The sequence below is a fragment of the Fundulus heteroclitus genome, chromosome 20 (assembly GCF_011125445.2).
Source record: "Fundulus heteroclitus isolate FHET01 chromosome 20, MU-UCD_Fhet_4.1, whole genome shotgun sequence".
NCBI classification, from domain to species: domain Eukaryota; kingdom Metazoa; phylum Chordata; class Actinopteri; order Cyprinodontiformes; family Fundulidae; genus Fundulus; species Fundulus heteroclitus.
In genome coordinates this window covers 932216-958883 of record NC_046380.1, presented here as the reverse complement: position 1 = coordinate 958883, position 26668 = coordinate 932216, and the positions used below count along the sequence as shown (strand labels likewise).

The 26668-nt window shown below is 49.7% G+C and overlaps 2 protein-coding genes across 3 annotated transcripts in view; one reads left to right on the top strand and one right to left on the bottom strand.

Annotated features, from left to right (window-relative positions):
- Positions 1-2364: 2364 nt before the first annotated feature.
- Positions 2365-26668, bottom strand: part of LOC105917784 (E3 ubiquitin-protein ligase RNF123) — a gene marked incomplete in the record, with an annotated part of 45076 nt that continues 20772 nt past the window's right edge. For both annotated transcript variants that reach the window (XM_036151701.1, XM_036151702.1), the window contains 4 exon segments: positions 2365-3684; positions 4263-4348; positions 10007-10101; positions 12066-12256. In XM_036151701.1, the coding sequence (XP_036007594.1) occupies positions 3585-3684; positions 4263-4348; positions 10007-10101; positions 12066-12256 (472 nt within the window).
- On the top strand, positions 15720-22173 carry amigo3 (adhesion molecule with Ig-like domain 3). The gene is made up of 2 exons (XM_021310699.2): positions 15720-17375; positions 21723-22173. Exons 1-2 carry the CDS (start codon positions 16026-16028, stop codon positions 21792-21794), a joined length of 1422 nt encoding a protein of 473 aa, XP_021166374.2. The 5' UTR covers positions 15720-16025; the 3' UTR covers positions 21795-22173.

Genomic DNA, 26668 nt, shown 5'->3' with positions numbered 1-26668 from the left:
ACCACACCTGACCACACCTGATCACACCTGACCACACCTGATCACACCTGATCACACCTGACCACACCTGATCACACATGACCTTCACAGGCAGGTTTGGCAAGTTCTGATCGAGGTAAAAAGACCTGGAGGAACGTGTTGGAGAACCGAGCTGTAAACACTGGGAGCTGGAAGCTGCATCCTCTTCAGCCTCTCTCTAACATCTGTCCTCTCTGTCCAACATCTGGACCTCATTGTCCTCAGCAGTGTCTCCTTTGTTCTGCAGGTACCAGTGGACCTCTGAGTCTGAGCTGCTGCTCATGTAGCTGATGCTGTACCAGCACACAAAAATGGAAACAAACATCTTCACAAACAACTTCACCATGTCAAAAATGGTGATTTAGTATGATTATTACAATGAAAGGGTCTTTTGAAATACATGTTTATAAAATACATAAATATTCATATTTATAAAATGCCAACAATTATAGTGTTTACAAATTTATACTATAGCTGTAGATTTTAGTGTAATATTAGGTCAGTCTGATTTATATATTATGAAAATCATAATACTATAATAACATTAATAATATAATGTTAACTATAATAATAATAATAATAATATTAAGTATCAAAAGAATAATGGCTTAGTGACATGTAACTTGTAAAAAAACATAAATCAATAACATGTAATGAATGTAAAAATAGGGGTTGGGATTAAATAAGTTTTTCTTCTCAAAGTTGTTTTTGTTTTTATGTTTAGTATGCAATATTTATAATAATCTTCTTCTTTAGTCGAGCACAGACCGGCGGCCATGTTGGGCAGGTCACATTTAGAGAAGTGCCAGCTTTGATCACTAGGTGGCAGCATTTCCCCAGAAACGTCATCTCTCCTCACAGTTAGAAAGGTTTTCAAACAAATTCATGGAAATCAGCACCTTTAATTTCCTGCTCATCTTCTCATTAGTTTAAATGTGATTAATGAAGCCGGACTAATATTAAAGAGGATTTCTGCACGCCTGTATGGACCAATTAATCAGAACCATTCGGTTTGTTCTGGTTCAGCTTTATTTCACCCTCTACCTGGAGTCTTTAGTCAGAATTCCTACCTGGGAAACCCAGAGACGTCAGGCTGGTTCTGATGAAGCTGTCTCAGAGTAGCAGGCAGGCATCGGTTTGACCCATTTCAGCTTTAATGTCCAGGTGACCAAACAGAACCGGCCCAGTTTAATGCAGCAGTTTCTGCAGCTCTGAGCGGCTGAAGCGTCCCGTTGGTGTCATTGACCCATTTGCTTTATCTCCCACACACAGATGGCAGGTTTCCCTGAGAGGACGGGTCATGTTCTGCTCTTCCATCGATCAGGGAAACGGGCCGCTCCCGTTCTGCTATAAATACTTCCAGAGCCGTCCGTGTCCTTGAACAGGCCTCCTCCTCCTCCTCCTCCTCCTCCTCCTCCTCCTCCTCCTCCTCCTCCTCATCTGTAAGCAGCTATTTCTGTCTCAGTCTATAAACCATCCAGTGGTGCCGGCTTCTGGATCCACACAGATTAATCTGAGCCACAAGAACCTAGAACCGTCTGTTTGGACTCTGCTCCGGTTCTTCCTCTGTTCCTCTCTGGTCCTCCAGCCAGCAGCGATCTTCACGTCCTTCACTGAGTTCCAGAGCAGCTCCTACTGATGACCAGCAGGTCCTACATGACCCGGTGACCGGCGCAGAACATCAGCAGGTTCTGATGGTACCTGGAAGCCGTGAAGATGGACCTTTGTTTTCATTTCCTGCAGTTTTTGTTCTTTAAATGACGTCACAGTGAAATTAGTCCCAATATCAAGAACACCTCAGAGACACCAGAACATCATCTCCTGTTCCTCACATCAGACGGACTCCTCCCTCACCACTGGACCAGAACCTCCTTCGCCTCCTTCACTGGTTCAAACCCAGAGGACAAGGAGTTTCAGAGCGATCTCCAGCCGTCCGCTACTCAACAGCAACAAAACAGGATTACTGGTCACGGTTCTGTCCTCTGGCCAGAACTTCTCCCTCACGGTCCAAACGCTGGCCGTCCCTTTTGACTCCTCCTTTCAAATCAATCCCAAATCAAAGCAGGACAACAATCTTCCACCAAGGCAACATTCCCTGGTGTCCCAAAAGCGCTTTATAACTTTCTGGTTAAATGTTCTGATTATATGTTCTGGTTATATGTTCTGATAATATGTTCTAATAATATGTTCTAATAATATGTTCTAATTATATGTTCTGATAATATGTTCTGGTAATATTTTCTGATGATGACGCATTATTATCAGACCGTTAGAACATCAGGAAGGTCCGATGTGTGTGACCTTCACCGTCACCTTCAGAACCAGAACTGAGCACACAGAGTCTGATTGTTTGGTTCAGGATAAATAATTTAATGAGGTTACAGATTTGATATGTTGCACTTTCACACCAACAGAACCCGATCAGAACCAACAGAACCGCTGCAGTATTATTGCTCTTGGTGTTCAACCTTCTGCCTCCTGATATTAAACTTAGAGGAACTGAAGCACTGAGACGCATCAGATCCAGTTGGTTCCCTGCAGAACCTCAGAACCATGAGGTTAGGACCGTCTCCAGCTCTGAGGTCCATCATCTGCTGCAGCTTCAGGTCCTGGAAGGACAGATGTTCCTCCCTCCAGGTGAAGAACATCTGCTGATAGAAACGTTCTGCAGAACTTGAGATGACCCGACGTTGCATCTGTTTCACCAAGGAGGACGGAAACTGAGGGATCTCCTCCAGGAACTATGAACCATCAGAACCAGAACATCTACAGACGGGCCGGGCCTCCTTCGCAGGTTCAGGCCCGTTCTCCACCAGGAGAACCTGTTTGGGTTCTGATCCAGAACTGTTTGGGTTCTGATCCAGAACACAAACAGGTTCTGTCTGAGCAGCTCATCTTCATCCTCACACACCAGTTAGCCTTCCTGAGCGTGCACGTAGGAGTGTGCACATAGAAGCGTGCACGTAGGAGCGTGCACGTAGGAGCGTGCATGTGAGCTTGGAGCCTAAACGGCGGCGGCCCTGTGGTGCATTTAGGTGCTGCAGGAATTCTGAATCTTAAGGATCTGTGTGAAACGGTTTTAAACGGGGAACTGATGGGCGCTCAGTCGTGGGTTTATTTCCCTGCTGTCCGTGGAAACGCCACAGATAACCTGCTGCAGGGGGCGGAGCCTCTTTGCAGCCTGTACACCTGTGTTTACACCTGTCGGGATTCTCTGAGTGATCCTCAGTGTTTACCTGGTTAATGTCCTCACAGCTGCAGCTGAAGGATTGTTTCCGTCTCTAAATCATCACAGCAGACCCATAAGACACGCTAAAACTAAAGTGGACCGAAACCAAGTTCTGTTCTGGTGCTGCAGCTCATTAATGGGACATTTAAAAAAGAAAAACTGAAGAAGCTCCAAGAAAACCAACTGTGTTCTGGTTCTGATGGTGCAGAACAGTCCAGAATCAGAGCACCTGGTCTCTTTCAAAATAAAAGTCCCTCCCCAGCAGTGGGGCGGGTGGGGTGGTGGTGAGAGCAGGGAGCTGATTGGCTGCTCGTGACCCTGGACACACCTCCAGGTGTTAGGAGGAGCAGGGCTTGCTGTAGTCCTCCACCCCGGTGATGGTGGCCTTGCAGAAGAAACAGTCCTTGTTGTTCATCAGGTGCTGGTTGATGCAGGCTCTGCACACAGAACACAGCAGAATCAGAACCGGCCGGGCCAGAACCTTCTCATGTGACAGTGGAGAACAAAGCTTTAAAAAGCAGTTAAACTCATTTTTAGATCCGTATTTGCAGTGTGTAGATCTACACCAGTAAACATTTTAATAAGTAAAATGTTTGTAAAATTAGTGTATCTGTCCTTGATTCTAGCAGGTAAATACGATGATCTGCCAACGGAATAAGATTTTTGCACTTAAAATTGGAACAACTCGTCTCCATCGTCTTATTTCAAGTGCAGGATGTCTAATTATCTTATTTTTAAGTTTAGTTTTTGCATTGCAGGGACCTACTGGGTCCAGTCTGTGCTGTGAGGACCAGTACGTATCATCACTATGTGCCTGAATGTTATTCTGAAGGAGCCTCAATCAGAAGGTCCGATTCTGGTTGGTTCTGGATGAGGCTGCAGTTCTTCCCTGAGATCCATTTATAGGACAGACAGCTCAGGGGTTCTGATGGGGTTCTGATGGGGTTCTGATGGGGTTCTGATGGGGTTCTGATGGGGTTCTGATGTGGTTCTGGATGAGGTTCTGAGGACTCACTTGCAGGACTTGTGTGAGCAGGGCCTGAAGACTGCAGAGATGGAGTGGGCGTAGCAGATGGGGCAGAGATCCTCCTCACTGGTCGGCTGTAACAAGCAGAATTAAACATTTTAATAACAGAACCAGAACCTGTCAGGAACCCAGACCGACCCACTCCTGCTCCCATCATGCACTGGCCCAGCAGGCCCAGTGCATGATGGGAGCTCAGAGTTAATGCCAGGCTGCACAGCTGTCATCCGCTCTCTGCCCACGGTTCTGTTCACAGCCTGTCCTTCACTTTTAGAAATCCCGGGTTGGACCAGAATCCCAACAGAACTTCTGGTAGAACCAGGATTTTACTGGTTAAGCAGCTCTCAGAGGAAGGAAGCTGTAGAAACACTGTTCAGGCAGAAATCAGCACAGAGTCCAACGTCTGGTTCCGCTGTACCATCAGAACCAGCATCTAATCATCTAATCAACCAGGATGTCTCCTTCCACTTCAGCAGGAGGTCCAGATGTTCCACCAGCAGAACCAGCAGAACCTCCATCCTCTGCTCTGACCCGCTCAGTCAGCTGGGATCCAGCCTGCAGGTGATGCAGAGACGTTCCAGCACTCATTCGTTTAAAGCTCAGGATGAGCCGGCTGCTGTTGATGTGTTCCACCTGCAGAACCCCGGTACCAGCGTGGTGCCGGTTCTCCGTTCGGGTCACAGCTCTGCTGTCTGAGCTGCAGCAGCATGAATGTGGCTTCCTGCTGAAAGTCTAAAGGTTGTCTCTGTAATGTCTCCCTGTGTGTGCTGCAGGGAGCGTGTCAGAACCGAACATGTGACCTTTGCCTGAGTCGTGGACCCTGTGGGGAGGTTCTAATCTGCAAGTCTCACGCCGTTCTGGCAGAAATCTAGAACCCCTGCAGGGAAAACAGATCCTGTTATGTAAATCTCTGCGTTAGCACCAAGAGGCAGGAAGTGCATGTAGGTCAGCAGAGGGATGGAGGAGAGAGGAGGAGAGAGAGAGAGGAGGAGGAGAGAGAGGAGGAGAGAGGAGGAGAGAGGAGGCGCAGGACGGGCAGAAGGTGGTGGAGGCCCAGAACAACCCGGTTCTGTTGGAGCCTTTAGTCTGGTTCCGGTCCATAAATCAGGAACATGCCGTGACTCACATGTTCCCTCCACTCATCTGAAACGTTCCATCACAATGAGAAAAACCTCCCCTAAGGAGACGAGCCTTCCTGGTTCTCCTGAAACCTCAGAGGGAACATTTCAGCTTCCAGATTCTGTCCGTCGTGGAACAGTCTGGACCCCGAGAACGTCCCGGAACCGAGAACGTCCCGGAACCGAGAACGTCCCGGACCCCGAGAACGTCCTTGAACCGAGAACGTCCTTGAACCGAGAACGTCCTGGACCCCAAGAACGTCCTGGACCCCAAGAACGTCCTGGAACCGGGAACGTCTCGGACTCCGAGAACGTTCTTGAACCGAGAACGTCCTGGACCCCAAGAACGTCCTGGACCCCAAGAACGTCCTGGAACCGGGAACGTCCCGGACCCCGAGAACGTCCCGGACTCCGAGAACGTCCTTGAACCAAGAACGTCCTGGAACCGGGAACGTCCTGGAACAGGGAACGTCCTGGAACCGGGAACGTTCTGGAACCGGGAACGTCGTCACAGTTAGAGTATGCTTCTACATTTTCTAGACCCTGAAGACGAGAGTTTCTGTGGTGCTAAACTTGCTAAAGTTTCACTTCTCTCACACAGTGTGACGTCACCCCTCCAGGCGGGAATAACTCGGTTGTTCTGGTTTTACAGAACTCCGTAAAGACCAGAGCTCAGAAACCGACCATGAAGTTCTGATCGGTCCAGCCATGCTTGAAGAAAAAGTTCCTTAGCAGAGAACCCTGCAGAACCCCTTTAGAACTCATACGGAACAACGTCAAGTCATCTGGAAGGAGAGAAGGATATCTGCAGGGAAACCAAGCGGTCCTGCTATAACCTCTCCTTGGTTCAGTCAGATCGGACCGGCCCGGTTCTGCCACCAGCGCCTGGTTTCCTGTAGCAGAACGTCAGTCGGATTCTCAGTGAAGCGGCGTTCTAAAGCTGAGCACCAGAGAACCGGCACATCAAGACGTAACATTTGAGCTAAAGCAACACCTCCTGATGATTAATTATCACTACATAAACACACAAAAGTAGAATATAGGTACCGTTAAGTTCTGGTATTGACTCCCAGGTACCGGGTACCGGTACCGTATCGGTTCAAATGTGAAGGGTTCCATCCCTAACACACACATAGATCCGTTCATGGGTCTAAACTAGGAATAAGGGGTCAATAAGGTTTAGGGTCCGGTTAAGGACATAGAAAAGGTTGAAGATGAAGGTCCCCAGTAAGTCTGTAAAACAAGCATCTCTGTGTGTGAGTGTGTGTGTGTGTTACTGTGTGTGTGTGTGTGTGTGTGTTACTGTGTGTTACTGTGTGTGTGTGTGTGTGTGTGTGTGTGTGTGTGTTTTTATGTCTATCGCTGTGAGGACCAAATCTTGACAATAGACCAACGTTGTGAGGACATTTTCCAAGGTATTCATAATGCAAATAGGGTGTTTTCACTGACGTCACTGGCCAACTTCCGGTCCGCCATATTGGGTGGCACACTTCCTTATCTCTAGTTGTTGTACACGTATTATCGTATCGCGAATGGATAAGTACGCCAGCACGCTAGACCGACCAGATAAGGACGTATATCTGAGGAAATGTTCCGTGATCGACCATATGGACCCCTATGCCCTCCACGGTGCTTTGTTTAGCCGTAATCCTGATGATTGGCCAAATGTAGAGCACGGCGACATAGTGCATTACCTGGTGTTCAGTGAAAACCCTCTGCACACTCTTGAGGAAATGAGAGCTTACAAGGATCTAGAGGCTCACAACCAGTTCACATCTGGTTATGTACATCAAGGAAATCGCCATCATACGTGGACGGGTGAGTTTTAATAAGATGGTAAAAATGTAAACAATCCGACGCAAATGTGTCGCATGCTTCTGTGGTGGCCGGCGGCGGGCGGTGCGCGAAGGCGCTTGGCTGCAGGGCCGATCGACGCCGCTCGCGGCTTTAATTATTTAAGCAGAACAATGACCAGTGCAAAATTAAGTTGTATTTACCGTATTGGCGCCGGTAGGAGCTGCAGATCATAAAGCCAGCAAACAGTGGGAACACAGCAACTCGTTCAAAGGTAAGCTGCGATCAGACGGGCTCTGGCACATGCTAACCGTTAGCGCTAACAACCACTCACGCATGTAATGTACTTTTAACTAGCTGCTATGTGTTTCAAACGTTTAGAACACTCTCTCATTGACATCGGGATACTGTGGAAAGTTATGTTCGGTCGACTTACAACCGCGATCCAAGCGAGCCGACGACTCTTTGTTATCGCTAACAGTTGTTCTCCGTGGTTGCGCCTCCAGGCAGGAAAGCGGTGGAAAATTAATCTGTTTCTATGTTTTTCCCATGGCGATCATGTGTTGCGCTGTTACAGCCCACAATACAGCAACGGTTTACCATGGTTGAAATCAAGTTAAGGTGAAATTAATCAAATTAAAACACGGCTGAGAGAGGGAGTACAGTATGCGGTAGTAATAGGCAGTAGAGGCGGCGGAGGCAGTCAACACGACAGCCGTGGAAAGTAATAAGTCATAACGCCCAAGCCCTATTATTAATATATTCTTACATGTTTTAAATGCTTAACAGTTAATTACCTGTGACAAAGTGAGCACCGCAGACTCTGGCGTATTCCAGCTTAACACCGTCCAAATCGGACCTGGATATCCGTGTCAGCCATAGGTGACGGCGTTGTTCAGACAGCTGTTTTTTTTTCTTTTTCACACTGATTCACTATTACGGCTGGTAGGCGATAGAAAGAGCGTTGATCTCCACCTCCACGGGCCGTGCAACCAACCATTAAACACGTTTTCCCCATTGTTCACTTCCAATACTGCCTAAGGCGTCATACAATGCAGGTCAACGGTGCGAAACGACTGCCACCCAATATGGCGGACGCGCTGAGTAGTCACGTGAGCGTGACGTCAGCTAAAAACCCCCTATTGGGCTAATGCTAATGTTTAGGGCTAAGGTGAAAATCGAGTTTAGTTGACCTGGGACCTCAGGTTAGGGGTAATAGAACCCAATAGAAATGAATAGAAATGAATGGGAATCAATGGAAGGTCCTCACAGTGATAGACTTACCAACGTGTGTGTGTGAGTGAGTGTGTTGCCAGGGCGATGGCAGCCCGATTAAAACACTTGTGATTTAATCGGGCTGAAGGAACAGAACCTCTGCTGGTTCTGACTGGTTCTGCTGGTTCTGACATCACACATGGTCGCTGTGAGACTGATTCTGATTGGTTGTCCTCTCTGTGCTCCGTGCAGATCTGAGCGGTACCAGGCCCAGCTGTTCCAGAACCTCTGATCATCAGCAGGTCCACCACACGCTGGAACCGGATCAGAACAGAACCAGCTGCAGGGAGGCTCTACAGAAACCCAGCATCAGACGTTCTAGGCTGAGGTTCTGGGCTGCATAATGGACCTGAAGGTTCTGGACTGATTAGAAGGTTCTGGACTGATTCTGGAGGACGTGTTGCTCTGCAGGCCTCAATGAAGGAACCGCCTCCCTGAGGAGAGTCCAGAGGCCGGCCCAGCAGAACATCTGGTTCTGGTGTTCTCCTCAATGTTCTCCTCACCTCCTGGCGCTCAGAGCGGCGTGTTTCAGAGGCCGAGCAGAGCCGGCACCGATCCATTAGTCTGTGGTTCTTCTGGACTCGCAGCACTTTAAGTGGGAGCAGCAGAACTTGAGAGTGATGGGCCGAGCGTCCATTACTGAGAAAGCTGCACTTTATTAGATTTATGTCTGCGGCAGGAGAAGAAGATGATGATGATGATGATGATGATGATGATGATGATGATGATGATGATGATGCACATCTCAGATTTATGCTCCATCCTCAGCCGTAAATCCTGCCGCTCTGCTTTCCTCTCAGAGCCGCTGCACAGAACCAGCTGTCAGGCTAACGGGTCGCTGCACCTCTGGCCCCGCTCAGGTCCAGTACCGCTGCAGAACTCCTCCAGACCTAAACCTGCTGCTACAGGCAGCCAATCAGAACCAGCTATCAGAACCAGCTGTCAGGCTAACGGGTCGCTGCAACTCTGGCCCCGCTCAGGTCCAGTACCGCTGCAGAACTCCTCCAGACCTAAAACCTGCTGCTACAGGCGGCCAATCAGAACCAGCTACCAGAACCAGCTACCAGAACCAGCTATCAGAACCAGCTGTCAGGCTAACGGGTCGCTGCAGCGCCTCCAGGCTGGTACTAAGCTGCTGGCCCGGCTCGGGTCCAGTACCGCTGCAGAACTCCTCCAGACCTAAACCTGCTGCTACAGGCGGCCAATCAGAACCAGCTCCTTGTCACTGACAGGTGCTTCATCCATGCTGGACCCAAAGTGGCGTCCATAAAGAACCATCAGAACCAGACGGAACAGGACACAGAAAGAGCAGAACGTGGAACCAAAGCATCCCAGCAGGTCCACAGATGAAGGTCTGGGAGTGGCCTAGTCAAAGTCTGGCCTTATGCGGGTCCAACGTCCTCCGCAGCTAAAGAACCAGCTATCAGAACCAGCTATCAGAACCAGCTAAAGTACCAGCTATCAGAACCAGCTATCAGAACCAGCTAAAGAACCAGCTAAAGAACCAGCTATCAGAACCGGCGGCGGGTCCGGGTCGGGGGAACTCACGGCGGTGGCGGCTGCAGCCTGCTTGGACTCCTCGGTGAGGAAGTCCAGCATCTTCTCCACCTTCTGCTTCTCCTCCTGGCTGATGTAGTCGGTGTCTGCGGGCAGAAAACAGAACCTTCAGCAACACGCAGGCAGAACCACACACCACAGGAACCTCCTCCTCAGAACCTCCGGACTCTGACGAGTCAGAACCAGAACATGACCCGACTGTTTGTGGAAGCAGCAGAGGAACCTGAACCGGAACATTTTGTTTTCTGCACCAGAGCAGAAGAACCGGTTCTAGTTCTGATGAGGTCCAGCCCGTTCTGAGCCCGTCGGTTCTGCAGTGAGGAGCAAAGAGACAATGAAACCTTACAGAAGGTCCAGATCAGCAGAACCGGTTCTGCTGGAGAAGCGTCTGCTGCAGGTTCACTCTGGCTGGTTCAGAACATCTCTGCTGTGGATGGACCACAGTTACATTAAATAACAATAAAAACACTAAATAAAAGAGGTTCTGTTGGCCCGGCAGAGTCCAACAGAACCTGATCCATGATGGAGGTTCTGTTGGCCCGGCAGAGTCCAACAGAACCTGATCCATGATGGAGGTCCTCCTGTGAGGACAGCAGAGCTGCAGCAGCCTCTTCTTCGTCTTCCTCGTCTCCTCGCTGGTTCTGTCCGCAGCATTCATGGTAATAATGACCCGTTCTCAGGGTCCAGAACCGGACCGGTGTTGGTTCTGAGAACAACTCTGGACCTGAGACTGTTTACTGGGTCAGCTGCTGCTGGCTCCAGGCTGCTGTGGAACATCTACAACATGGAGGTGTGTGGAGAGGTCCACATCTGGACTGCAGCAGCTTTATCCGTGGTTCTGACCCGGCCCGGTTCGTCTTTCACTGAGTGCCCCCCCCCCCCCCCCCCCCCTCCAGCTGATGGAGATCGATCCACGGCTCCATTTCCTCCCTCTCCATCAGGAGGATCGTGTTTCTGCGGTGAGCCGGCAGCGCCTCATCTGAGCTGAGATGGGCCAGTTGGCCCGGTGCCGGAGGTTCTGATGGAACCGGATCCCTGCTCCAACCCGACATGGAAACACACCATCGGTCTGACCAGAACCTAGCCGCTCTGTTCTGGATGCTTGGACTGAGCACCAACCCGTCCTCAGCAGAACCAGCAGAACTGGACCGGATCATTAACCTGGTTCCAGCTGCAGGACACCAGTCGCTCCGCTCCAGAACCAGCAACACCCAGCAGAACCGCCCTGCAGCGCCCCATGCTTCCTGCAGCAGAACCAGCAGAACCAGCAGAACCAGCAGAACCAGAGCTGGTGCCACAGTCTGGTCCTGCTGTGGACTCAGTGGAACCGGGTTTGGACCGGGTCTCTGAGTGACGGCGGTCCTCCATGATGCTCCACGGGGTGGCCATGGAAACTGCTGCTGTTCCCATGGCAACAGAGCTGGCTGCTGTGGCAACCAGACCCCCCCCCCCCCCAAATCTGGCAGCGAACACACAGCGCCAGAACAACTATAATTGACCCGCTTGGTTCTGCTCGGCCGGGCTCCACCCTGCTGGTTCCCCTCAGGCCCGGTAAGGATGGGGGGGGTAAATAAATAAATCCTTATAAATAATAAATAAAGCAAAATGTGAATTAGTAAACCTGAGAGCTTCGGACCTTCAGCTCCTGATGATCGGGTCAGAACACCAGCTTCAGAACCACTTCTCATTGCAGCGTTTGGTTCTGTGCTCCATCAGCTGCTGCTAAACCCGGTCCTGTTTGGACCCGCAGCCCAGGCATCTGTTCCATCAGAACCATAATTCAAAGTTTAAACGGGTTCACCCGACCCGGTTCCCATACTGGGAACCGGGTCGGGTGAACCCATCAGTTCAGAACAGAACCCGGAGTTCTGTTCTGAACTGATGGTTCTGCTGTGGTTCTAACATCGGTCAGCAGATCGGAGGAAGAAGGGAAGGAACCAGAACCAGAACCTGCCAACAGTGCAACACATCTGAGGCCGTGTTAGGTTCTGATGGAACCAAGAACTTATTCAGAACCACCCCTGGCCCAGCAGAACGTTGGAGAACTCACATGCGTGCAGGGAGAAGTGCTTTCTCTCAGGGTTCCCAGCAGCCGAGGGAACCAGAGGAGCCGCAGAGGAACCTGCAGGCCGGACGGCAGCCGGCGACCCAGAGGAGGCTCCTGGTTCTCCGAGGAGGTGCTGGATGGAGTGGAGCTGGAAGCAGGGGTCCGACAGGAGGACGGCAGCAGCTCGAGATGTTCTGCAGAGAGAAGGAGGAACATCTGGTCAGATCTTTATGCAGCTCAGAGGAACCATCCTGGTCCAGGTTGGATCTGAACACGCCTCACGTTGTACTAGAGCGGTTCTGAGACCTTCTCTAACGCGTTCCACCTGAACCACGAAAATGTTGCCGATGGTTCCAGAGGTCCGTTCCTCCCCAACCCGCCCAGAACTACAATCCAACATGGCTGCCATGTAGACCGTGATTGGTCGACAGCTGCAGCTGAACCCAGTCCGGCCCGTCGGGTCACTGAGGACCATGTTGGGAACCGACGGACCTTCTGAGCTGGACCTGGAGGGTGATGGTGAGATGTCAGGAGGTTCATCTCTCCAAGGCCTCCAGAGGAGAACTCTGACTCCAGGAGACCTCTGACTCCAGAGGTCCCCTCTGCAGGAGGCCTCCAGAGGAGACCTCCTGCAGAGAAGACCTCCTCCAGAGGAGACCTCCTCCAGAGGGGACCTCCGACTCCAGAGGAGAACTCCGACTCCAGAGGAGACCATCTCCAGAGGAGACCATCTCCAGAGGGGACCTCCTCCAGTGGAGACCATCTCCAGAGAAGACCCCCTTTCAGAGAAGACCTCTGACTCCAGAGAGGACCTCCTCCAGAGGAGACCTCCTCCAGAGGAGACCTCTGCCTCCAGCTCCGTCTTTTGTCTCCAGCTCCGCTCTGTGTGCAGCTTTGCTCGTTACGGCTCGTGATTCAGGCGCTTTGTTAACGAGGAGCTTAGCACCACATTATTATTCATCTCCATCTCAGGCCTCCTGGGACCTCCTCGCTCCTTCAGCTCCTTCCCATTACAAGCTGGAGGTGAAGGAGGAGCTTCTATGTGCGCTGCATCAGCTCTTAATGTGAAACTTTAGACAATTTCCTGCCAACCCAGAGCAGTAAATGAATAATTAATTCCTCCAATGAACACGGAGCTTTGCATTAAAATGAGGAAACCCAGATCGTGTTAATATGTCCCCAACGGTACCGAGCGGCGTGGACCTGCTGACGTGTGATTGGCTGCTCTGGCCAGACGGGTCAGAAGGCAGAAAGCTGGCCGCCATCTTTGTTTTCCTTGACCAACATGTCTGACCCGCTGGTTCTAGACCCGATCAGCTGGTTCTACCGTGTGGTTCTTCAGATGTTTGACTGCTACTGGAACCTTTTATTATTAGATTAAAATCAGGTTAGGTTTGATCCTGGTTACTGCAGACTAATGTGTTATTTTAATTTAATGTTTAAAAACATAACAGCAGAAAACGTTCCTGAAGTTTGATCTTTAAATGCTGTTATGCCATCAGAGCCATGGACAAAACTCAGATTGAAGCTAAATAGGTTTCACAGGCACCAAGGATCCGCCCCCTCAGCAGGGATCCATCAGGGCTACAAAAGCTTTGCTCCCACACAATCCACGTCTTCCTGGAGCTCTCAGGGAGAGGGAGTCCCCCTGGACAAGCCGGCCAGGCATGGGGCCTCAGGGGCCTCAGGGGCCCCAATGACCCACAAGCACAGGGGAGAGATCCCTCTTCGTCTGGAGGACCCGGCCGGGTTCTGAGGTCTGCCGACTATAATCAGAGCTACATGGTTTATTTGGAAAGCTTTGTGTGACGCGTTTCATGGTGTTTTTAAACACATGGGGCTGAGCGACATAGAACCCGTTAGCATGTTGATACCAGTGTGTTTTATGGTTATAACAAACATCTCCACAAGGGTTTTATATACTGATGGAATATTGATGCTTGCTAAAATAAGCCGAAGCTTCTTAAAGTTAGCTAGCCTAATGCTATTAGCTTCAGGACTTCCAGCTCTAGGCATGAAAAAGGCTCGTTTCAAGCATAAGGATGTTCGTTTCGCTCCACCATCGTTCGATAGTGCTAGGAGCGTTATTACCGCATTAATATGGAATATTAATGCAGATTTAAAGGTATTTTGTTTAACTTTAGGATTAGCCGATTTTAGCAAACGATCGTTACACTGACCCCTAGCTTCCTGGAGGGATAATCGCATTAATAAAATAAAGCGTCCCTAAAGTTACTGATTTTACTGAAAATCCTTCTTTAAAATGTTATTTCATCAAATAATGTTTTGTTTAACTCAGGATTTGCATTGTGAATGGGTTGAAACACCCATTCACAATGGGTATGTGTATGAAACACATACCAAATTAGTTAAGCTAATTTAACTCCATGCCATGTTCTTTAAGATGAACTTTGGTTCTTCAACTCAGATCTCAACTAGGATTCACTGAATCATTCTAATTATAGTTTTCAACCATTTCATTTTGTCTTTTGTTTCTTTTGTGTGTAAATAGTTCCTTAGCTTCTTTTATCTTCATTTTGCTTAGTAGTTTTAGTTTCACTAGTCTAGTAGAGGATTTGTTGATTGTAATATAGTGTTAATTCAGATAAACAGCGTTCTATAGTGATGTTCTCTGGATGTTAATTTATTTCTGTTAATAAATTCTTGAACTTGAAGAGAAGTTGTCTCTCCTTTATTCTAGATGTGTGCAGAGTTTGCTGTTAAAAGATCACCAGAGCTCGATTCATTGCTTTCTGCTATTGTCCTGATATCAGCTGTTTGGGCTGATATTCACCAGATAATACCTAACAGACAGAGTTATTTATTAAACATTAAATAACGTTAAAGACGTGTAATAATAACACCCTTAACCTGCGCGTATTTAATCTCCGCTGTGTAAGCACTGCTGTTAGTACGCTGCTCTATTCTCACTGATCTTTATGCATTTTACCAGCATTAGAGGCATTTAAATGTTGTATTTTATAGCAGATAAAATGATGCTACAGCAGGGGGGGGGGGGGGGGGTGACCTGACTAAATGGGATGCAGCCGGACTATTTACGGATTCCCAGATGTTTCCGCCTCACAGCGAGCTGCCGCCCGGCTCCGCAGCCAATCAGCTGGGCTGTGAACGGCGCCTCGCTGGGCTCCTTCTGTGGCAGCATAAGCCGTCAGAGGGTGAAAACAAAGTGAGAGCAGGAGGCAGAGCAGGCGACACAGAGAGGAGGAGGAGGAGGAGGAGGAGGAGGGCGGGGGGAGGAGCTGGGAAAGCACCAGAAGAGGCGGATGGAGCTCACAAATGAGCAGCAAACAGACGGAGGCAGCAAACACTCAGAACAAGGAGTCTGCTGCTGACATCCGGACCAGAACAGAACCGCTCCTGCAGGAACTTTCCTCTCCCGTCTGGGGAGGAGGCGGGGAGCAGAGCTGCTCTCTAAGCGGCAGAGAGGAGGCGCAGCATCGGCAGTAAATCAGCTGCAGCGCGTGAAGCCAGGCGGACAGGATGCTGCCGAGACCCGGAGCCGGGCTCTGACTCCTCCGACCGGACGGGCCGAACCAGAACAGCTGCAGGAGAACCAGGAGAACCAGAACAGCTGCAGGAGAACCAGGAGAACCAGGAGAACCAGGAGAACCAGGAGAACCAGAACAGCTGCAGGAGAACCAGGAGAACCAGGAGGCTAAGTTCCTGAAAGCAGCCGTGTTAGAGGAGTCCAGAGGCAAAGTGATGAAGGGAGAAGCTGCGTTCTTCATGATGGACTGAGCAGAGGTTTGATGGACAGCCTGCTGGCAGGAGGACGCTGACGTCTCCCCTACCGGATCAGAACCATCTGACAGGAGCGTGTTCAGCAGAAAATGAGAGGTGGGCTGCAGTCGGACCTGTGAAGTTCTGAGAAGCGATGAGCCAGCGGACCCGGAGGATGTGAACGGAGCGTTCTGCAGCCTGTCAGACGTTTGCTGGAGGATCATGCTGGCTGCTGCCGGTGTCCTGCAGGGGGCGCCCTCACCTGCGTGCCCTGCGCTCGTACTGACGGTCTACCTGCTGCTCGGGCCCGCCCCGACCCACGCCTGCCCGCCCCGGTGCTTCTGCACGGCGGACATCCTGAGCTGCTCTAACCAGCGTCTGGACCAGGTCCCTGCGGCGCTGCCCGTCTCCACCGTCACTCTGGACCTGAACCACAACCAGATCCGGCAGCTGGAGGAGGACGGCTTCCAGGGACTCCTCCAGCTGGAGGTGCTGCGTCTGGCACACAACCTGCTGACCGCCATCCAGCCCGGCGCCTTCAGGAACTCCTCCGGAGACCTCCTGCGGCACCTGGACCTGTCGTCCAACCGGCTGCACGCCCTGAAGCAGGAGTACTTCCAGGACCTGGCCGGCCTGGAGGAGCTGCTGCTGTTCAACAACCGGATCTCGCAGGTGGACAGCATGGCGCTGGCCGGACTGAGCCGCCTCCGCAAGGCCTACTTCAGCCACAACCTCCTCACCAACTTCCCCTTCTTCAGCGTCCGGCACAACCACAGCCAGCTGTCCCTGCTGGACCTGTCCTCCAACCGGCTGGCCACGCTGCCGCTGATGGAGATCTCCCAGCTGCCCCGGCCCCTGCAGGAGGGGCTCTACCTGCACAACAACTCCCTGGTGTGCAACTGCTCCCTGTTCTCCCTGTTCAGCTTCTGGGAGCAGAAGGGCTTCGCCTCCGTCCGCCTCTTCACGCAGGAGCACGTCTGCCTGGCCTACGACAACAAGCACGGCGCCATCCACCTCCTCCTGAACCGCCCCTACTTTGACAGGTGCAACCTGACGGCGGTGACGGAGCAGGACGCCAGCGTGTCGGTGAGGGCGGGGGCGCCGCTGCTGCTGCACTGCGTCACGCCTCTGTCGGGGCGCAGCGTCAGCTTCTTCTGGGTCGTCCCCAGGTTCCAGTACGTGGCTCCGCCCGGGGACAACGCCTCCTTCAAGATGTTCCCCAACGGCAGCCTGGAGGTGGCGGCGGCGGGGGAGCAGCACGCCGGCATCTACCTGTGCGTGGCGCAGGACGGGCGGCGCAACGAGTCCCGGGAGGTCAACGTGACGGTGCTGCCCCCCCACCACGGCGAGGCGGGGGAACCCTTCAACACGGGCTTCACCACCCTGCTGGGCTGCGTGGTCAGCCTGCTGCTGGTGCTGGTCTACCTGTACCTGACGCCGTGCCGCTGCCCGCCCCGCCTCAGGCCCCGCCCCCCGGTGACCTCCGCCCTCAGCCAGAGCAAAGAGGGCGGGGCCGGCGGCTCCATCCTCACCCCCACCCCGCCGACCACCACCGAGGGCCCGGGCCGCAAGGTCAGTACCAACAAGCATGTGGTGTTCCTGGAGCCAATCAGAGAGCAGCAGAACGGCAGGCTGGGGGCGGAGCCTCAGCAGCGGTTTGGGGAGACGGACTCCTACGTCTCCGTCTTCTCCGACACGCCCATCATGCTGCCGTAGCAACCGCACCCCCCCGCACACACCCTGCACCCCCTCCTCACTACAAGTGCAATTCTGACCCAGATCACTGTTAGCTCAGGCCGCCCGCTGAGCCCCAGAACCGGTCCACTGTGACGGGTCGGACAGAACCACCAGAGTCCAGACCGAAGGCAGGCAGACCCCCGTCCAGAGGCGGGGGGTGCATGACCCGCTGCTCAACACGTCCCTTTAAGCACGGCTTGACCCTTTAGCAGAACCGATGCCTTGGTTAGAACCTGTCAGTAGCTTCCAGTTTATGCGCCGCCTGCAGGAGGAACGTCGCAGGAACATCCAGCCCAGACGTTTGGACCTGCCTGAGGTTCCCTCACTGCATCCAGAGCACCGTGTCCTGTCTGTGTGTGAATAAAGGTCCATATCCAACCCGCCTGCTTCCTGTCTCACTGTTCACTGCCTGCATGTCCAACACGCCCGTCTCCTCCCACACGCCGCTTCACACCAGCATTTACACTCAGCCGGCGGCTCTGCACAACCGGCCCGGTTCTGCACACCATCAGCACATTTAAAGCTTTTAAGCCACATTACAGAGAGAATGACGAGATAGCCATGAAAGTCAATTATTGAAACCATTCTCTGCAGAAAACAGATTTATCCTGAGCTCCAGCTCAACTTCAGAGGACTATAAATAATTCAGCTCAACATTTAAATGATGTTTGCTTTAATCTGAACACAAAAACACACCAACTGACTTATTTATGAGGGGATTTTAGTTTTAAAGTCATTTATTTGGGCTTTTATGTTGTAAATGGACGTATTTTACAGGGAGAATGTAATAATTTAGCCAGCTTTCATCCTGAAACGCCTTGGTGACGAGCGTGAGGACCTCCCAGCGCAGCAGGCCGTGTTCAGGTGGGGGAGGTTCTGCTGGAGGTGTGAAGGCTGGAGGTGTGCAGCCTGTGGAGCAGAGAGGCGGCCCAGCGGCGCCGCACAGGAACCGGCAGCAGGAGACCCTCCCAGTGAGGAGGATCTCCTGCTGAGGCTCCATGAGGAGGCAGAGGGAGGCGCTGAAGGAAAATGGAAATTAAATATTCATGAGACGTTTCTTCTGCTCGCCCCAAACCCAGACAAAGCTCCTCCTGCAGAACCTCCTGCCAGAACCTCCTGGTTCTGACCCAGTCAGAATGATGGAGGCTGCTGAGTGTCTGGAGCGGCTGGGTCCAGCAGAACAATAACAGAACCGGGCCATAAATACAGGCGGAGACAGCAGAGAACAAACACAGAGCGGAACCAGAACACTCAACGTCACACACGGTCCCTGGGTCCGATCAGAACCTGTGGCGGGACCAGAAACGGTTCCTTTCAGGGTCCGATCACAGGTCCGCTGCGTTAGGAGACAACCCAGAGGCTTTTATTGTGAAGGCTTGGTGACAAATCGCTGACTTCAGAGCAGCAGACGTCAGTTTAATGAGAGGAACCAGAACCGGGCCGACACAAGACACCGTCCTGAAAGGTCCAGCGGATCAGAACATAGAACTGCGTTCACAGCAGAAGCTGCTCTACGAGGAAGGCTTCCCCCAATCGCTGCACTAAAACCCACAGCATCAAACATTGATGGCAGCTGTAAGTAGAAGAGCTGGCTGCTTTAAATCATTCATCACCTTCAGACGCAGAACCTGCACACGCAGAGCCGGCCCGGCCCACAGAACCAGAACATTCATGTTTCCAACAACACCCTGACTGCTCTGAAGCCACAGGAACCAGAGCCATCACCACCAGTCTTCACTATATATATATATATATATATATATATATATATATATATATATATATATATATATATATATATATATATATATATATATATATATATATATATATATATATATATATATGAAATAAAGGAGCCTTATTGTCACTACGCATTACCAAACTGACTTGATTCTGAATGCATAAATACATAAATAACACGCAGACACCTAATAAAACAGCAGTCTATAATACTGAGCAATAAACTTAGTTACAGAATTGGTCAAATTTGCACGGATGTCTAAACAATTAATGATTAACTGTCGATTGATGGTTAAGTCGATTAAAGTTTGTCCCATCCGATTAACGGATAATCCTCTTAGACGGACCGTATTTCACTGTTGTATGGCCGCCATCCAGCAGAGGGCGCTGACGATCATTCTAAAGTGCAGCCTGACCGTCATGGTGGGCGCAACATGCAGCGGTACAAATGTCCAGAGCGGGTTTGATGACGACAATGATGCAAAATGCTTTTTCTGCGGTTGTTTTAAATATCAACTCTCAACAAACTCCTGACGTCATCAGCTAACCAGCTCCACTCAGCCAGGCTGCCTGGCGGAGCAGAGTCAGCTTCTCAACCAGAACTCCTGATGTGCTCAGAAGGAGAGGATGTGACGACAACTTTACGCATACCATGGTAACATGACAGAAAAATATATGATGCCAAAAGCTCAGTGGCTGGTGAGGATTATTAGTGTTTCATATATTTATTCTAGTCAACTTATTCTTCTCACTAACCTAATAGCTTTCTGTTTTGTTTAATAAACATGACTAAGATTAATTATCTGATTATATATATATATATATATATATATATATATATATATATATATATATATATATATATATATATATATATATATATATATATATATATTAGGGCTGGGCAAGTTAACGCGTTAATTTCGCGTTAATTCATTACCCTATTAACGGCGATATTTATTTTATCGCGCATTAACGCATGTTGCTCACATGCTTTCAGTCAGTGTCAGTCAGCACGCGCGCTGACTGCAGTGCGCTGTCACGGCAGCACTCTCCCGCTCCCCCTCCCCTCTCGTACATGGCTCAGCGGCGCCAGCCAATCAGCACGCAGGCTCAGCCTGGCCCGCCCACTCAGCTCTCACACAAACTTAGCAAAGAAACAGCTGAGAGAGACCGCAGCAGCGAAAAAACATGATCAGGGGAAGTAGCACCGTTTGGCTTTATTTTAATACCGTAAATGAAATCAAGCTGTATGTTTTGTAAAAAGCCGGTTCATTTCAGTGGAAACACAACAAATTTATCTAAGCACGTGAAAAAACATGAAAACGTCGAGCCCCAGAAACGGAGAGAGGAGACGAAACTTATCTCATTGCCCCGACAGACCCACATATATTAAAAAGTGTTATTTAAGATAAGATAACATTAGCTAATCCTTTTTTTATCCCACGACGGGGAAATTTATAGGATTAAAGCAACAGGCAGGTGCACACAACACAGACAAAATTACATAAGGATTGAAATATATAAGAGGTGGATTAGCGAAAAAACACTGAACATAACATTATTATTGTTATTATTATTATTATTATTATTATTATTATTATTATTATTTAATTGTAATAATAAAATAAAAACCACAAAACCCAAAAGGTCAACAGTTTCATGATACATCAAGCTTAGGGACTGGCTAATATATAGCAGGTCAAAAAAGGCCATATTTTGGCTGCAGTGCTGCTGTTCTCTTATGAAGAAAAGATCAACTAGTGCACTAAATTCAATAGATGGGTTGAAAATATCCAGTATAAAATAAGTGCTACAAATGTTACAACACATTTGTTCATATGGCAGCAGAACATTAAAATAAAAGTGCTCTTTACCCTACTTTTGAATTCATTCTTGGAGTTTGTAAATACAATGCGATTAATCGCGATTAATCGCGATTAATCAGGGCGATTAATCGCGATTAAATATTTTAATCGATGCCCAGCCCTAATATATATATATATATATATATATATATATATATACACAAACAAACTATTATGCACGTGTAGACGTATTTATGTAGTTTATATCCTCTCCAGTTGCATGTAAACATCTGACACATGGTTGTCCTCTGCACATAGCTGGATTATTCTGATCTTTTCTATTATTCTCATACCACTCGCATTGGTTTAGTTTATTGCAGCTATTTTTACATCTATCAGGAAATCAGAAATACTTTATTAATCCCAGGGGAATTATTTAATTATCTGCAGTCTATGAGCAGCAGCTCATCACAGAGCGGGTTCCTCATTCCCACAAAGCGGGCTGGTTCTGGAGAACATCACAGGCACGTCAGGTTGATGCTACAGAACTCGTCTCAGCTGCTGGATCCAGGTTTGGTGTGAGGTGAATCTTAACGGTCTGCTCCTCTCTTCCTCCCCTGGTCCTCCTCAGACCTACCCGTCTCACCCGTACTCCTCCCTCCCTCCCTACTCCTCTCAGCCATCCAACTCTCTCCATGACTGATGTCCCCTCCTGCACCGAGCCGCCATCTTTCCGCCATCTTTCCGCCTCCTCGTCAGACGGCGGCGTGCATCAGGACCCGGCCGCCCAGCATGGACGTGCATGTGGGAAGACACGGGCACAGGACGCTCCTCACCGCCACCACGCCGGGTCCTCTGGTCCGGATCAGGACGCTCGTCACGCTGCACCGATAGAAGACGCCACGGACACTGGGGATTCTGGGTGATCTGAGGGCAGTGCATGCTGGGAAACATGTTCAGGAAATGATCCAGCTCAGAGGGAGTGAGGTGAAGGCTGGTTTGGACCGGTCCAGGTTCTGGTTGGTTCTGCTGTGTGATGTGACTGATGACCTCTGCTAATAAAATGTTGCCATGGGAACAGAGGAGCGTGTCGGGTTCTTCCAGGTTCTGGTCCGGTGAAAGCAACTGCAGCCACAAACCGGTTCTGAAGGTTCTGGAGCGTACTCCAAGCCAGAGTTACTGAGAGTTCTGCCGGTACCAGGAACCTCTGGACCTCTGAGCCTCCATGCGGTTCCACAGTCAGTGTTCATGTAGGCTTATTAATCCGGCCTCTGGGTTAACCTGTCTGGGGTTCAGCCAGCTGGCAGGCAGTGTGCAGCAGCAGCTTCCTCCTAATTCTTCCAGCAGAGCAGCTTTACACACGAGTGGATTTCACCGTTTACAGCAATTAAACTGATCATCCTCACCTCGTCACAATAATCTGTTAATGTGTGCAACACGTCACCATGGTGATCTTCAGGGAGAGGGATGGTAGGAAACCACCTATAGGCATAATTATAATTATTTAAAGGGTGTTTATACTCCAGGACACTGCAAAAAGGAAACTAAAAGTAAAATTTTCTTGAAATGAGTATTTTTCCTTGATTTGAGCAGGTAGACTATTCACCAATGGAATAAGATTTCTGCACTTAAATAAGAACTTATTTCAAGAGCAGGATGTCTAATGATCTTATTTTAGGGGTAATTTTCTCATTCCATTGGCAGATAATCCTATTTAGCTGCTCAAATCAGGGAAAATTCTCATTTTAAGAACATTTTACTTATTTTTAGTTCCCTTGGCAGTGCATGAATAACTCTGTGGTTCTGAACTCTGATGATAAAGTCGTCTGTGATTAAAGTCTGATTTAGAGAGAAACTGAGAGGACTCATGATGCAGTCTGGCTGCAATTAACCAATTCACCACTTCACCATCTGCCGCACCACTTTCCTGTCTCCAGAATGAGCGACTTTGTTTTTATAGATCCAAATGTTTGTGTGAAAGTGACTTAAGCGCGTTTCAGGCTCCATGTTGAGCAACACAAGCCTTAGAAATGAGATATTAGTGAGCAGGACTGCAGAGTAAATCAGCCCGTCTGTTCCTGGGCTCCATCCAAACACCCTTAATAACACCTCCTACCTCCTTACTCCTACATCCTTATTCCTAGCTCCTAGCTCCTACCTCCAAGCTCAGCTAGCAGGTGATCCTCCTGCAGCTCCGACCCACAGAACCCACCTGCAGGACCAGAACCCGCTCGGCCACAGCGGGCCGGGTCTACTTCCTGAAAAGCACGGCTGCTGTGATGGAAAGAGCCACCAGGCAGCGGCTGTGGTTCTGAGCAGCTGCTAACCTGATCACCCCGACCTGAATCTAATCTGAGGGAGGCTCAGCTCTCAGAGCCGCAGCTGATGGATCGCTCTGCAGGACCCGGTCCAGAACCCAACAGCTTCCCTCAACTCTTCATAAGGTTCTGGACTCCTCTGGAGGAGGACGGGTGCAGAAAAGGTTCTGTAGAGCTGAAGCAGTTGATGAACCGACCAATCGCAGAGGAGGTCCTGAAAGTGTCATCGTCATGGTTCTGAAGGGTTCTGCTTGGAGGAAATGGGTCTGAATACGTCATTCAGAACCTCTTCAGAACTTCACGCTAATCATCCAACAGTAACGTTTCCAAATTGCATCACCAAGAACGGCCGAGATCCAACATTCAGCAGCATCTCCTGCTTCAGCCGCCGTGCCGTGCCGGTTCTGCCTGGTTCTGATATATTGGACCCGTTCTGCTAAGAGAGGTGGGGAGCTGGTGAGAAGAGGAAGAACTGCAGCATTCGGCGCCGAGCTGACCGGGTCTAGCCCGCTCCAGCTGCAGAACTTCTCATTCTTCTACTTTAAGCTGGCAGCTCCGGGTCAGAACCGTAGGGAAGACTGAACAGAACCAGAACACAGAACCAACTAGAAGAAAACCGGCTGAGTCAGAACCGAGGCGTTGGACTGGGTTAAATGGGTCCATCGCTGGTTCTAACATGGGGTTCTGGAGAGAAATGGACGGATCCGGGTGGGCTGACTCAGATTAATGTTGAATGTGGCTGCTGGGTTTCCTTAGGAACCTTTCAGGCCATCAGAAGAACAGACAGAACCAGACAGACCGACAGAACCGACCGCAGGTCCATTTACGGTTCCTAGAGGTTCTAAAAAGGGAATAGGAGGCAGATCCCTTAGTTATCAGGCTCTGAATCAACAGATGTTATCCAGATGTTCTGAACTGGATCTGTAGATATAAAACTGAAGCAGCTCCTCTGTTTAAATGAGCGCTCATCATCTGCAGGCTGGAGCTTTTAAAGCTTTTAAACTGTGGTCCGTTTGGGCCGGCCGGCTCCTTTAAGAAGGCGGAGCCTAAAGCCCACACAGGTGAGTCCAGCAGCAGGTGAGAAGCTGAAACTCTGAGTGTGAGCCACAGGGCAGGGAGAGGAAAACAAAGGATCGTCTCAGGGTTGTGAAGCGTTAAGGTGCAGCTGATGCTGAATGAATCAGAACCTCCGCCTCAGATCATCAGCAGGATGTGTGAAGCTGCTGGATCTGGACCAGAACCAGCAGCACCAGAATCAGCAGGAGGTCCGGCAGGTTTTCACCCTGAGATGGAGGTACAACAACCAGCTAGCTTAAACCATTAACGCCATGGAGGATCTATGGAGCGGGTCTGATGAGTTCTGGTTCTGTTTGGTTCTGGAGCGGTGTTTGGATCCAGCACCGCACGTCTGATCCAAGCAGCTAAAATGGCTCACCTGCACGGGAAGCCCCTCCCACTGAGCTAGCAGCTAGCATGTAGCCGTCTGCAAACTTTGACCAACTCTTGGTCTTCTGAACCGTAGTCAGAACCGCTTGACAAAGATTCCCACCTGGACAGCTGGATCCAAAGTTCTGTTGCTCTGCAGCGTTAATGAGGGATCGCTCCTTCAGTCAGAACCTCTGGCTTCATTTCAGGTTCTGCTGTTAAACAACCAGGTTGCAGCTTCATCTCTCAATTTCAGTCCCCAGCAGCAACAAAAGAGCCTCAACCCCAGAGATATATATCACCCTCTAACATAGAAAGTACTCCTGGGTCAATGTGAGCTTCTGAGCTTTCTGTGTCTCTGCTCTGTCTTCTCTAACATAGAAAGTACTCCTGGGTCAATGTGAGCTTCTGAGCTTTCTGTGTCTCTGCTCTGTCTTCTCTAACATAGAAAGTACTCCTGGGTCAATGTGAGCTTCTGTGCTTTCTGTGTCTTCGCTCTGTCTTCTCTAACATAGAAAGTACTCCTGGGTCAATGTGAGCTTCTGTGCTTTCTGTGTCTCTGCTCTGTCTTCTCTAACATAGAAAGTACTCCTGGGTCAATGTGAGCTTCTGAGCTTTCTGTGTCTCTGCTCTGTCTTCTCTAACATAGAAAGTACTCCTGGGTCAATGTGAGCTTCTATGCTTTCTGTGTCTCTGCTCTGTCTTCTCTAAGCCCCAGTGGGTGGAGGCAGATGAGCGTTCACACTGAGCCTGGTTCTGGTTCTGCTGGAGGTTCTCCTCCCTGTTAAAGGGGAGTTTTCCTCTCCACTGTCGCTTCATGCATGCTCAGTATGAGGGATTGCTGCAAAGCCATCAACAATGCAGACGACTGTCCACTGTGGCTCTACGCTCTTTCAGGAGGAGTGAATGCTGCTTGGAGAGACTTGATGCAACCTGCTGGGTTTCCTTAGAGAGGAAACTTTCTCACCAACCTGGAGGAGTCTGACTTTAGAAAGAGACTTGATGAGATGATGTGATGTTAATTAGTGCTATATAAATAAAACTGAATTGAATAGATACCAGGCTGAGATCTAAGACTTTGAAGCAATCAGCTCATCATGTCGGGTCAGAATAAATTGAATAACTGCTTCGTTTCAACTGGGTTCCAGAGTTTTATTTTAAACCCATCCATGAAAATCTTCAGTTCAGAAGAGGAAAGCTCATCCTGTCGGCTGTGGAGATGACCAGAGAGCAGTCTTTGGTACACGGAGACACGGAGGCTTCCAGAATCACTCCCTGCAGCTCATTTATGATCAAAGTGACTCTGAGAGCTGCACATTGGTCCCAGATGAACACTGATGGGCCTTCACTATGGCCCATCAGTCCAGCACTCTGATTGGTCCGCACTAGGGTTGTCAAAATAATCGATTGATAGAAATCGATACTAAAAGAAGACAATAACTGGTGGAGCCCGACTGAAGCTGAATATCAGAGCAGAAGGAAGTAGGAACCGACCCTGCTGCTGGAGATGATCACAGGAGAAAATATTAACAGCAAGGCAGAAATTATACAGGCTGCTTTTTAATACATTAGCCCAGACCAGATCCTTGTCATGTAGTTATCATATAATTTCTGCTCTCAACCAGAATTAACCCAAAATGTTGCTGTGGTATCAGTATTGTTCTTAGGGCTGTGAAAACTCACACCTCAGCATGCTGCTAGACCTCCTCGGCTCAGATTTAAACGTCTCCTTGTGGAATAAAACATCAGCAGACGTAAGGAGGGCAGAGAGATGAAGCTGAGCTGCAGTCTGCAGCTCCTCACTTTGACTGCATGAAACCAATTAGAGTTCAAC

Excerpts from the sequence above, each read along its gene's own strand:
- amigo3 (XM_021310699.2), top strand. The coding sequence starts at position 16,026 with ATGCTGGCTGCTGCCGGTGTCCTGCAGGGGGCGCCCTCACCTGCGTGC. Across the intron at positions 17,376-21,722 it reads CCGAGGGCCCGGGCCGCAAG|ACCTACCCGTCTCACCCGTA; the intron begins GTCAGTACCAAC and ends GGTCCTCCTCAG.